The 11,878-nt window shown below is 50.7% G+C and overlaps 2 protein-coding genes across 2 annotated transcripts; both read right to left on the bottom strand.

Moving 5' to 3' along the window:
• Window positions 1–207: 207 nt before the first annotated feature.
• Window positions 208–2,987, bottom strand: LOC123352162. Its single transcript, XM_044991947.1, has 2 exons — window positions 1,011–2,987; window positions 208–875 (listed from the first exon to the last, which is right to left on the bottom strand). Exons 1-2 carry the CDS (start codon window positions 1,284–1,286, stop codon window positions 414–416), a joined length of 738 nt encoding a protein of 245 aa, XP_044847882.1. The 5' UTR covers window positions 1,287–2,987; the 3' UTR covers window positions 208–413.
• On the bottom strand, window positions 1,626–10,971 carry LOC123361950. Its single transcript, XM_045002181.1, has 6 exons — window positions 10,883–10,971; window positions 7,356–7,404; window positions 7,056–7,110; window positions 5,960–6,061; window positions 2,461–4,336; window positions 1,626–1,649 (listed from the first exon to the last, which is right to left on the bottom strand). The coding sequence occupies exons 1-6, from the start codon at window positions 10,949–10,951 to the stop codon at window positions 1,626–1,628; spliced, it is 2,175 nt and encodes a 724-aa protein (XP_044858116.1). The 5' UTR covers window positions 10,952–10,971.
• Window positions 10,972–11,878: the final 907 nt, after the last annotated feature.

The following is an 11,878-nucleotide window of genomic DNA, read 5'->3' on the forward strand; positions in this document are numbered from 1 at the left end:
AAGGCGCATCTGCCTTCTCTCAATGGGTCAGTTGTGTAGCTGATGGTCCTTAATGGGCCACCAAGCAGGCTAGGCAGAGCTAACACCAACTCGTCTGGGATGTCACCCAGAAGCATAGCATAAGTTTGAAATACAGACAGGATAGAGCCAATAGTCATAACTTCAACTACAAAATGACACATGCACCCAGACAGCATAATCATAACCAGCAACCCATAACCTGGTCTTAGACCCCTTATATGACCCCCTTTACCTAAGATTTGGTGCCACTACAGGACCTTGGTTACAACCATGTTCTATACGGTCCCAGTTCAAGTCAATAATGTGACACAGGCATCTTCCGGTTTGGTCATTTTCTTTAAAATACGGTCAGGGTCTGCACTAAATTGCACAGCATTTATCAAGGTCACCCCTTACGCTAAATGTTTTTGGGTTAGGCACAGACATTGCATAGCATAACCTATGGCAAGAACAGTGTTTAATAAGCTTTCCAAATACAGCTCAGCACACAGGCCCTGGAGCTTGCAGTTTATATCTACTGAAGTCCAAGTCACACAGTCATGGCGCCGTTGGGCTGGCACATCCATGACACAGCCCTCACAATCTTCAAAAAGCTTTTCCCTAAGGCAGTGATTAAGGACAGCATAAACAGCAACACATACAATAGTCCGCATGACTTTTTTATGCTCACGACGTGGCACTGGCTCAGTTAGTTCCGTGCCAAGCCTCCTAAACTCCTCATAGCTGTCATCCTCGGAGTCCTCTTCAACAATTTGTATCGGCATTGAGCAAAAACAAGGAGAGCCCGGTTCATCTTCGCTGCTTGATGTAACGCTGTCCAGGGCGTGCGGGTCCTCTAGAAAGGCATCATCAAGCTGTAGAGAGATTTTCAGAAAAGAAACAGTGTAAGTTCCCACTGCTTGTTTTTAAACATACACAACCCCCCCACCCCCGGTTCCTAACCCCATTACACCCCATCATCAGCAGTCACTTCTTAATCATTCATTTACCTGAGCAATGTCTTTTCCATTCACCTTGTCCTCCGATGACTCAACCGAGCTGTGTTCGCCTTCCACCTCTAGTGGGGCGAACAATGAGAGGCCTTCATGCTCATTGGGTTGCCTCACGAGAGTTTGGGTTTCGGGTTTCTGTGTATCCATCAACGGCTGAGTCAAAGAGCCCTCGTGGGAACTGTCGCTGATGTAGCGCTTTCTCCACACAAGTCCAAAGGCCCTCGGGGCTAAAACAAAGTCCAAAGTGCTCACAGGGGTGGTGAAGGAGTCCATGTTTCCATGATTTCTAAAGCACGCATCCTTGGTAAAAGATGGCCTCTTCTGCCCCGGCGCTGGGACTTATGGGGTGATAGTGTTGCACTCTGATTGGCAGAGGGCGCTGGGAGGAGTTCTCAGAAGGGTGACACGACCCTCATCTGGGTGGGTCACCCCGCCCTGGAACACCACCAATTGGTCAAATCTGCTCTGGGGGTGGTCCTATGCGGCCGAAACCCATCGCGATTGGTAGAGAGCATTGGGAGGAGTTCTTAGAGGGGTCACACAAGCCACATCTGGATGGGTCCCCCCACCCTGGAACACCCCTGATTGGTCAAATCACCTCTTGGGGCAGGCCTATGGGGGCGAAACCCCTCCTGACTGGTAGAGGGCAGCGAGAGGAGTTCTTAGAGGGGTCACATGACACACTTTGCTTCCAGTCATGTGTCCACCTTGACCCCGGAAGTAATACCCCCATGGGTGGGGCTGCTGCTGAGAGGCGGGTGGGGCTTAAGGGGTCGAGGGGCGGGGTTTTAGGGGTCACAGGGCTGGTTTGGGTTTGATTGATGGTAGGGCCCTAATAGTACTACTGGACACTCTTAGAGGCCCTTGCCTTCCAAAAGGGTGGCTTTGTAAATTTAGTATCAGCTCTTCTTGAAGGAAGGATTGATTCTTGAACCGCATGAGGTAAAGTAACAAATCCAGTGAGCTAGCCACACCCTCAATCTCATCCAAGACCCCAGGCCCCCCTTCATCTTGGAATCTGGGTTTAAATGTGATACCCCAAGGAGAGTCTCTTATACATCAGTCTCTGTGTCCCAGGACAACAAGCCATTCTTCTCAGCCACTTTAGCCCATGCTTACCTGACCCACTGGATGATAGGGAGATGTTGGAATTTGTGGGCCCCTTCTGTTAGTAGGCATGCTGGCAGGGTGGGATTCAGTAGTATGGAAACCGGACACCCTTGGAGGCCCTTGCCTTCCAAAAGGGTGGCTTTGTAAATTTAGTGTCGGGTGTTCTGGAACGAAAGTCCTTCGACATTCGGGACTTCACTTTGTTTTGAAACTTGCTGAAGATTTGCTTCAGGTGCATTAACATCTGTTTGAGAACTTTTCTCCTTGAAGGGGATGGTGTCCTAGCTCTGGAGGCCTTTGGTGACTTTCGGGGAGAACCGTCAGGACTCCCAGTTACTTTCTCCCCAGCTTGCGAAAGCCCTGTTGTACTCGTAGCAATGGACACCATCTTTGGTTGCCTGGAGGGAGCTGTTTTCCTCATTCCATCCTGCGTCTTGCTCTTGTCTGCTGGAAGGAGCCACACCGCTGGCATCTTGTGGTTGGATGATGCTGAGGAGTCTCCTGGAGTCCGTCGCTGTGGAATTCCATGGGATCTTCTGGGCAAGTCAGCACCTGCAGAGCCAGCTGGTCTCTTCCATCGAAGCTTACTGCACTTCTTGCAGATTTTGATTGGCGGCTGGTCCCTGGAGAGCTTTGAATTCACAGTGCCATCGAACCCATGTGAATCCATGATGTCTGGAATCCCATGCAGCTCAGCAGATGTCTCCTTCTGAGTTTTCTTACCCTTCATCTTTCCTGGATGTGCCTTGCGGCACTGCTGGCAAACTGAGACCTGGCCCGCCAAGGGGCGGGAGCTGCTCAACATTTCCGTCAGGTGCTTGATCTGCAGGTCGTGTGCAGCCTGCCCAGCAATGAGACAGTCAAGGGTGGATCTTGTTAGCTGCTCAGAGCCTGGTGCCTCTGGGGCAACCTGGTGCCATTGGGTCCTGGGAAGATCTGCCCTGCCCTCACCTGCCTGTGCCGCTGGCGCCAGGCAGGACCCTTCTCCCAAGGTAACCTTCCTCTCCATGTGCAGCTCCAGCTTCTCTTCAGTCCCTTTGCTGTCACACACACTGGTAAGGGGCTTTCTGAACTCGCTCCTATAAATCTGGAGTGTCGCTTCGAGTGTCTTCTCTGCTATTGTGGTTCCTGGAGGTGGCGATGTCAGATCCATCCTTGCTGGCAGAGTGCAGCGATCTGGGTTAGTCTGGTTTCCTGCCGCGCTATCATTCCTGCCCGTCTCCATGGTGGTATCTTCCACTGGCGTTGGAGGACGTGTGGACGAAGAGGAGCTTGTGCTTTGCCTCCCCATCTGCAGGAAATCGGTCTCCATCTCACTGAACTCCACACTGGCTCCCCTGGCTTGGACGGCGTGAGGCAGCTTTGCCGAGGGCTCTGGATCCAGGGTGAGCAGCCCCCTCTGCATGATGAGATGCTCACGCCTTATGTGGAGTTCGATGGGGTGGGCAGGCTGTTGTCTGATTGTTGGGAATGCCGCTGTCCTGTGCTTGCCTGGCTCCCTAGGGGGACGGAGTGGCCCAGGCAGGGCAGTCTCTCTCCGGAGGGGAGCATCTCTGTGCGAGTCTCGCACGACCTTAGGAAAAGCCTTCATTTGGATCTCCGAGCATTTCTGAGCCACGTGATCCTGCAGCTTGACCCCCGCCGTGGGCACAAGCCTGGCCAGGATGGCATCAGGGGATGCCATAATCCTGTGGGCCTTTTGGGGCAGTGGTCTCCAGGGGCAGACACATGGCTCCTGGATCTCCTGTGCATGCTGAGGCCTGGTGTCGGATCTCAGGGGCTTTGGGACCTTTGCCGTAAATCCACCTTTGGGCCGATCTGTGTTGAATTGCCATTGCTGCTTGGTGTCCTGCTCACCCAGCAATGGCTCCCCCGGGATGGGGGTTTGTGGAGCCCCCAGCTGGCTCTGCAGATGCTTCTGTCGGATGTTGAAGTCTGAGCCATGGGCTGACATCTGGTCCAGACCTATGTTCTGCTCTCGCCGGTCTCGTCTGCTGTGGGCAGGAGGCCTGGGGAGAGGCTGGGCTTGGATGGGATGAGTGGATCCTTCCCAGCTTGCGACAGTCATGGTCTCCCTTGTGTGGCAGAGGGGCTCTGACCAAGTCACGGAGGCTTCTCTCAGGGGAAAGGAGCTGGGACTCCAGAGGGGAGAGGTGGTGGATTCCATGGAGGAATAGCAGAACTGGCTCATCCCAGATGTCGACACACTCGGCCTGTGGGAGAGAGCAGACAGGGACAGATGGGACATGGCCCTGCTGAGCAAAGGCAGGGCTTGGGCACAGCCTTCCAACAGTAGTGCAATGGGGCAGGGCCTAGGCATGCATTGCACACCACAGCCTGACACAAGGACATCAGCTGGGTAAGGAAGGACTGAGAGGGGGAGCTGGCACTCATTTTATCTAGAACGATAACCCCTTCGTCACACGCACATGTGCAGCACCTAGCACAATGGGGCCTTGAGCATGATCGGGGATCTACTGCTATTTTAATAGAAAGATTAGCTAACAACAATTGGTTTGGGGGAGGAAGATGTGAGCATGTGTGTGTAACCCTTGCCAGAGGATGTTGTGAAGGCCAAGACTATAAACTATAAAAGGAACTAGATAAATTCATCAATGGCTATTAGCTAAGGTGGGCAGGGATGGTGGCCCATAGTCTCTGTTTGTCTGACGCTGGGAATGGGCGACAGGGGACGGATCATTTGATGATTCCCTGTTCTGGTCATTCCCTCTGCTGCACTGGCAGTGGCCAGTTTTGGAAGACAGGATACTGGGCTAGATGAACCTTTGGTCTGACCCAGTCTGGCTGTTCTTATGTTCTTACATTCTAACGCACTGGAAAACTGTCCTCTTCTAATGGCTGATACACTAGAGGCTAACAACCTACTATTGCTCCCAGTTAATGGAGTTTCTCTGGTGGTGGAGGTCTGTGCTATGGTCCTGAAAGTCCTGGGTTTAAACCCAGCTGATGACTCGCGTTTGGGGTGTATCACGTGGTGTCCCACTCACTGCTTGTCTGGTGCCTACTCTGGGGATTAGCTCTCGAGGTCAATGCCCCTTCCAATTGTCGCATGTGGTCACTGTCACTCCCACAGTGACCCAGACAGTTTTCCTGTTCACTGCCCCGCCGGTCCATGCCATGCCCTCCGGGGCTGGTAGGGAAACCTGGGCCCACACTTCACACTGGGCTCCAGGCCAGGGACCCTCAACCCAGCAGTTCTGGGCTTTCCTCTCCCAGCCTGGACTGCTTCCTACTACTCCTGGTTCCCCTCCTTGCTCTGGGTGCACCAGCTCCAAACACTCCCCCCTCTTCCCAGGGAGGGGCTGCCCTTTCCCAGCCGCAGCCCCTGTCTGTTGCCAGCTTCCTGGCTTTATAGGCCCCGTTTGTTCCTGCCAGCTGAGCCTGCTTGGATCAATTCCCTGCTCCCTGGCTCTTCCTGCAGGTGCACCCTGTGGAGTTCATGGGCCTGCCTGGCCACCGGAGCCCCTTCCAGTGCTGTGTGGGGTGGACACCCCCTCGCAGGGTGTCATTGGATTGCTTTTTCCTTCAAACACAGCACGGGCAGGTTCTAGACAGTCGCCTGCTGGCAGATATTGCCCTACAGAAGGATTTGATCCTACTCACAACCCCAACTTGTAGTCTCTGCATTTCATTTCTGATAATCCCTCACCTCACTTTCACTGGTCTCTCACCTTGGAAGCTAAAGCCTCCTAGTGGCTTTTTCCCTGTTATTTTAGGATCCTGGAGTGTCTGGTTGTCCCTGCTCCCTCCTCTCTACATTCACTCTCCCCTCCCACCCAGCCCCCAGTCTGGTGCCCCCTGGTCAGTTGCCTTACGGTATCAGAACTTCATCCATGTGTCTGGCCACGTCCTGTACCCTCCTCTCAACGAGCCTGAGGCGCTGAGCCAAGGGGAGCTTCCCCAGGGGCACAGGGCAGCTGTGGAACAGAGAGAGCAGATAGCTGAGTGCAGGCCCTGCCCTCAGGCCCTCTTTTACCCAGAGGGGCGGCACCGAAAGGCTCCCTGTCCCATTCTCCACTGAGGCAGCCTCCTCCCCTGCAATACCCGGGCCTTGGATGTTCTGGTTTGGGGTTAGCTGGATTGTTAGGTGAGCCCTGCTAGTGCTGAGGAGGTGAGCGTGTATCCTGCTGGCAGCGTGTGTGTCATGTCCCCCCCACAGAAGCTAATCAAAATATAGGATAACAGCCTACTGGGGGGAGGGATAGCTCAGTGGTTTGAGCATTGGTCTGCTAAACCCAGAGTTGTGAATTCAATCCTTAAGGAGGCCATTTGGGGCAAAAATGGGTCCTGCTAGTGAAGGCAGGGGGCTGGACTCAAGGTCCCTTCCAGTTCTAGGAGATTGGTATATCTTCTATTATTACTATAGCTGCCAACTAATGCAGCTACCTCTTCAGCTCTCAGGGGGGCTTTATGCTGCAGAGGTGAAGGTCCAGGGTTCAAATCGTGCTGGGAACCCATGCCGGGGGACTGGAGGAGGGGCCGTTACACAAGTGCTGCTGGATCCTTTTCACCCTACTCACCGTACTAGAAAGGCCAGCCTTCCTCCTGACCTCTCCACCTCACCTCCCCGGGGTGCACGGGGCTGCTCCCAGAAAACATTTTCTCCCCCTCTTGGGAGGGGAGGATGGTCCAGTCCAGTCGACACAATCTACCCCCCCCACCACTGCCCCAGGTTAAATGAACCGTATGATGCTCGAGGAAGGGAATGACCCACTGTATAATGCGTGGGGGTGGAGTAGAGATGGCAACTTCTGCTGGGTGGGAATGAATTACATGAGTCTAAAGGAGAAGAGTTCCTTGCGTGGTACATAGGTCGGGGCAGGGGAGGGATTACTCGGGTGGGGATGAATTGCTTGACGCCAAAGGAGAGGACTGACCCACTGCAGATTCATGGAGGGGGGCATTGCTTACCACGTCTCTAGGGATGCACCAGCCTCCTCCAACTCTTCCTCACAGCACCCAAAAGCTGCCAGAAGTGAGACATAAAGGAGACATTGAGCTGCTTGGGCACCCTCTGCTTCCTAGCAGCCTAGAGCCCCAGATTTCAGGGGCAGCCTGTGAACGGAGCCCCAGCCAGGGCCTCTGCACTACTCTGGGCATGACTGTGCCTTCGCAGGAAGAGGGGAGGCAGGTGGGGGAATAGACCCTATTTCTCTGCTTTGCATGGGGCCTGAGTCTGCCACCGCAGCTGTGGGGTCAGGGGCTGCTTACCTTTTGGTTTCTGCTTTTTCTTCCTGTGTCTCCTCTTCTTCGGAGAAGCCTGCCACACACAGAGAAAGCAGCAGGGTTAGAAGAGAACTCCTCAATAAACCCGGGAGAACAATGAGCCAGAGGTGATTGCCATGTGGGGCCAGGGGGAAGTTTTTCCTTGTGGAAGAGTATTGCACTATGAGGCCTCATGGGTAGGCATTGTGCTTTCCTGTGATGCAGACAATATAGGGCACAGAGCACAACCCATAACAGGGGTCACTGGAACAATCCAGGGGTTGGAGAAACAGGGATTGCTGGTACCAGGAACCTGCAGAGTTTATAAGCATTGAAGGAGACAGCCTGCAAAGTTCTCTCTCCTGCAGAGATGACAAAACTCTGCAGGTTTTAGGATTGCAGGTTATGCAACTCACCCCAGATACCATGCACGGAATTCAGACCTTGGGGGAGAAATCCGACCTCTGGACAACAGTGTTTCCTAGATACATATTTAGGGAGTGCATGCTCTCGGGGTTTTATCTGCATGCATTTGGGATGGCCATGCTACTCCTGAGTGGTGAAGCCATGAATGGGTTATCCAAATCCACCCAAACAAGTGCTGATATAACCCCAATATCATCCTTAAACGGCAGCTCTTTTACACCAAAAAACCACAACAAGAGTTTGGCATGAGTTCAGCCCACTTGCCTGGGAGCTGCAAAGTTTCTTGAAGGTAAAGCGCACTGCTTGCAGCTTAACTAGCCAGGTATTCCTTTCACAGGCTAGATCTTTCTCGCCTGGGCTCAGCCCCTGCCCTCCTCCCCCACAGTTTAGTTCCTTTATTTCTCCAGGTGTTTTCAGCAGTCTTCCTTTTGGGGCAGGGAGGTGGTGGAGAAGAAGAACCTAGATTAACTCCCTTCCAAGCCTTAAATAGGATTTGGCTATGACAGGAATCCTTTGTCTCCCAGTTTGACCCCCCCATGCCCTCCTAGTGGAAAAATACCACCAGTCCAAAATGATGCCCATCTGAGGGAACTGAGATTGTTTAGTCGGCAGAAGAGAAGAAGGGGGCGGGGAGGATTTGATAGCTGCTTTCAACTATCTGAAAGGGGGTTCCAAAGAGGATGGATCTAGACTGTTCTCAGTGATAGCAGATGACAGAACAAGGAGCAATGGTCTCAAGTTACAGTGGGGGAGGTTTAGGTTGGATATTAGGAAAAAACTTTTTCACTAGGAGGGTGGTGAAGCACTGGAATGGGTTACCTAGGGAGGTGGTGGAATCTCCTTCCTTAGAGGTTTTTAAGGTCAGGCTTGACAAAGCCCTGGCTGGGATGATTTAGTTGGGAATTGGTCCTGCTTTGAGTAGGGGGTTGGACTAGATACCTCCTGAGGTCCCTTCCAACCCTGATATTCTATGGATTCTATGATTCTATGAGGTGACATGATCACATGACCCTGCAGTGTCAAAGCAGCATCTCAGGAAACTTCTCAGGAAGGAGGAAGATTAGTATTTTCAAAGTCCTATTGTCCTTCCTAATGGCCCATCCAGGCTGATTGCCCACTGTTTGGGGGCATTCTCCTGGTGCAAGCACTTTTGTAATTGATACAGAGCCCATATTCCTAACTTCAGATATAGAAATGATACATCCATACAAATAGGATAATCCCATTCAGTAAATCAGAACCTTTCCAATGATATCTCACATGACCCATCTTGCATAAAACATACCTTAGTTATGCCATATTCATAGAACAATATTTCTATGAAGAATATGGGGCGTAATGTCACAGGGGTGAAGAAACATGTGGACAAGGGCGATCCAGTGGATATAGTGTACCTGAACTTTCAGAAAGCCTTTAACAAGGTCCCTCATCAAAGGTTCTTAAGCAAAGTAAGTTGTCATGGGATAAGAGGGAAGGTCTTCACATGGACCAGTAACTGGTTTAAAGATAGGAAACCAAAGGTAGGAATCAATGGTGAGTTTATGAAGAGAGATAAATAGCAAGGTCCCCCAAGGATCTGTACTGGGACCAGAGTTGTTCAACATCTTCATAAATGATCTAGAAAAGGGGGGAAACGGTGAGGTGGCCAGATTTGCAGATGATACAAAACTAAAGATCGTGAAATCCAAAGCTGAATAGGCCCTCCTTGTTCCCAGATGTATAACTCTGTGTTGGGCTGTGTGAAAATGCATTTTGTTTGAATGGGCCCCATTTGCCAAACCAACTCTCCGGAACTCTCTGTATGACTGCCCTGTCCTCATCGTTATTTACCATTCTGCCAGTCTTCGTGTCATCAGTACATTTTTATCAGCAGCAATTTTGTATTTACTTCCAAGTCATTGAAAAAATATTGAATAGCATCAGACCTAGTACTGATCCCTGCAGAGCCCCATTAGAAACACCCACATTCGATGAGCCCTTTGACAATTACTTTTTGAGATCTGTCAGTTAGCCATTAGCCTGTTCTCAATCCATTTAACCTGTGCTCCATTGATATTGTAGAGTGCTAATTTTTAATCCAAATGTCCTGCGGTACTTGTATGCATAAACAGGGGAATCTCAAGTTGGAGGAGAGAGGTTGTTTTACCTCTGTATTTGGCACTGGTGCAACCACTGCTGGAATCCTGTGTCCAGTTCTGGTGTCTAACATTCAGGAAGGATGTTGATAAATTGCAGAGGGTTCGGAGAAGAGCCATAAGAATGATTAAAGGATTAGAACACATGCCTTGTAGTGATAGACTTTAGGAGCTCAGTCAATGTCGCTTAAAGAGGTTAAGGGTGGTTTGAGGAAAAGTCTATGAATACCTACCTGGGGAAGAAATCACTACAAATGGGCTCTTCAACCTACCAGAGAAAGGTCTAACATGGTCCAATGGCTGGAAGTTGAAACTAGACAAATTCAGACTGGAAAGAAGGCGTCCATTTTTAACAGTGTTAACCAGTGGAACAATTGACCAAGGTCATGGTGGATTGATTCTCCATCACTGGCGATTTTTAAAATCAACACTGGACATTTTAATAAAAGGTATGCACTGGGCATGATTGTGGGGAAGTTTTTGGCCTGTGCTAGACAGGAAGGCCAGACTAGAAAGATCACAATGGGCCCATCTTGCCTTGGAATCTATGAAAAACAACACCTTACACAAGTCTAAGTTTGTCACATCTATGTTTGACATGGCCCATCTTCCATAAAACATTGTTAACCTGCTTTAAATATATTCCCGTCCTTTAATTCTTTATTGATTGAATCCCATATCAGTTTGTCCATTATTTCAGGCTAACTGGCCTATAAGAAGCTAGGCCAACCTCCCGTAGCTTTTTGAATATTGACAAAACATTAGCACACTTCCAGCCTTCTGGAATTCCCTCAGGAATCCTACATTGGTTAAAAAATTAATGTCAGTGGGCCAATAACCTCCTGAGCCAGCTCTTTGAGGACTCTTGGGTGGAGATGATCCGAGCCTGCTGATTGAAAAATACTTTTGTTTGGTTCCTGCATTCAGCTGGCATCAATCCAGCCTTTCCATCTCTCTAGGAGTCTCACTTACCTCAGATCTGGCGAGCCTGATCACAGCATAAAAGACAAGAAAGAGCAGATAGAGGAGGAGTGAATTCATTTCCTCGGGCTCAGGCACTAAGACACTCTCAACACAGACACTCTCAAAACAGCAACAAGTACCCAGGCTACACCTGAGGGCAGGTTGCTGCTCTGGCATCAGGCAGGCGGTGATGTCATCTCTAGGTCACAATGGGGCTGCCCTCCTGCAATCTCCCTCTAGTCTGTGAGGTGTCAATGCTGTCCTTAGGTCAGGAGATGGGATGGGGCAACCGCCCAAGTGGGCTGGGCTCAGAATAGGGCAGGAGAGAGGGCATCAGGTTTCCCAGGAAAACCCTGGGTCTTTTCTGAGCTCTATGAATCTCAAGCCCTTAGGCAAGGGACATTTTTTCCCTGCTTGTGGGAACTCCTAAAACCCCTGTGACTGAGGCAGAATCTCCCAGCCTGAAGTGAGAAGCAGCCCTGAAGTGATTCTCTAGTGCTACCAGTGCAGAAAAACGTTCCTGGTATCGCCAGCCCAAGCATTCCAGCACCATGAGCTAGGCCCCACCAAAACATGAGATTGGCTTCAAAATAATGAGATCTTCACAAAACATTCATCTGGGGAACTCTTCATTTGCCTTCTGGTGTCTGAGCCGCTAGGGTGCACTCAATTCATGTTCTCCAGCTTCTCTTTGCCACCACGAGGGCTTAAAATTGGCTAACAAATAAACTAAAAGAAAGAGCAGAGATTCTCAGATAAATCACTTGACTCCAGCAGTGGGCGCGTTAAGAAAAGCACCCTATAGCATAAGATAATAAAGAGCCCTACCTCGTATTTAACATGTTCAATCAGTAGATCTCAAAGCCCTTTACAAAGGAGGTCTGTAGCATTAGCCCCCTTTTCGAGATGGGAAATTGAGGCACAGAGAAGAGCAGTGACTTTCCCAAGGTCACCCAGCAAGACAGTAGCAGAGCCAGGACTAGCACTTAAGTCTCCTGAGTTCCA

Source organism: Mauremys mutica, chromosome 1, assembly GCF_020497125.1.
Source record: "Mauremys mutica isolate MM-2020 ecotype Southern chromosome 1, ASM2049712v1, whole genome shotgun sequence".
NCBI lineage: Eukaryota > Metazoa > Chordata > Testudines > Geoemydidae > Mauremys > Mauremys mutica.

What these genes read in the sequence shown, in the direction of transcription:
- LOC123361950 (XM_045002181.1), bottom strand. Translation starts at nt 10,951, where the DNA reads ATGAATTCACTCCTCCTCTATCTGCTCTTTCTTGTCTTTTATGCTGTG. An exon ending in TCAGGCTCGCCAGATCTGAG is followed by an intron (nt 7,405 to 10,882) that starts GTAAGTGAGACT and finishes TGTGTGTGGCAG; the next exon opens with GCTTCTCCGAAGAAGAGGAG. An exon ending in ATGGATGAAGTTCTGATACC is followed by an intron (nt 4,337 to 5,959) that starts GTAAGGCAACTG and finishes TCTCTCCCACAG; the next exon opens with GCCGAGTGTGTCGACATCTG.
- LOC123352162 (XM_044991947.1), bottom strand. Translation starts at nt 1,286, where the DNA reads ATGGACTCCTTCACCACCCCTGTGAGCACTTTGGACTTTGTTTTAGCC. An exon ending in ATGGAAAAGACATTGCTCAG is followed by an intron (nt 876 to 1,010) that starts GTAAATGAATGA and finishes ATCTCTCTACAG; the next exon opens with CTTGATGATGCCTTTCTAGA.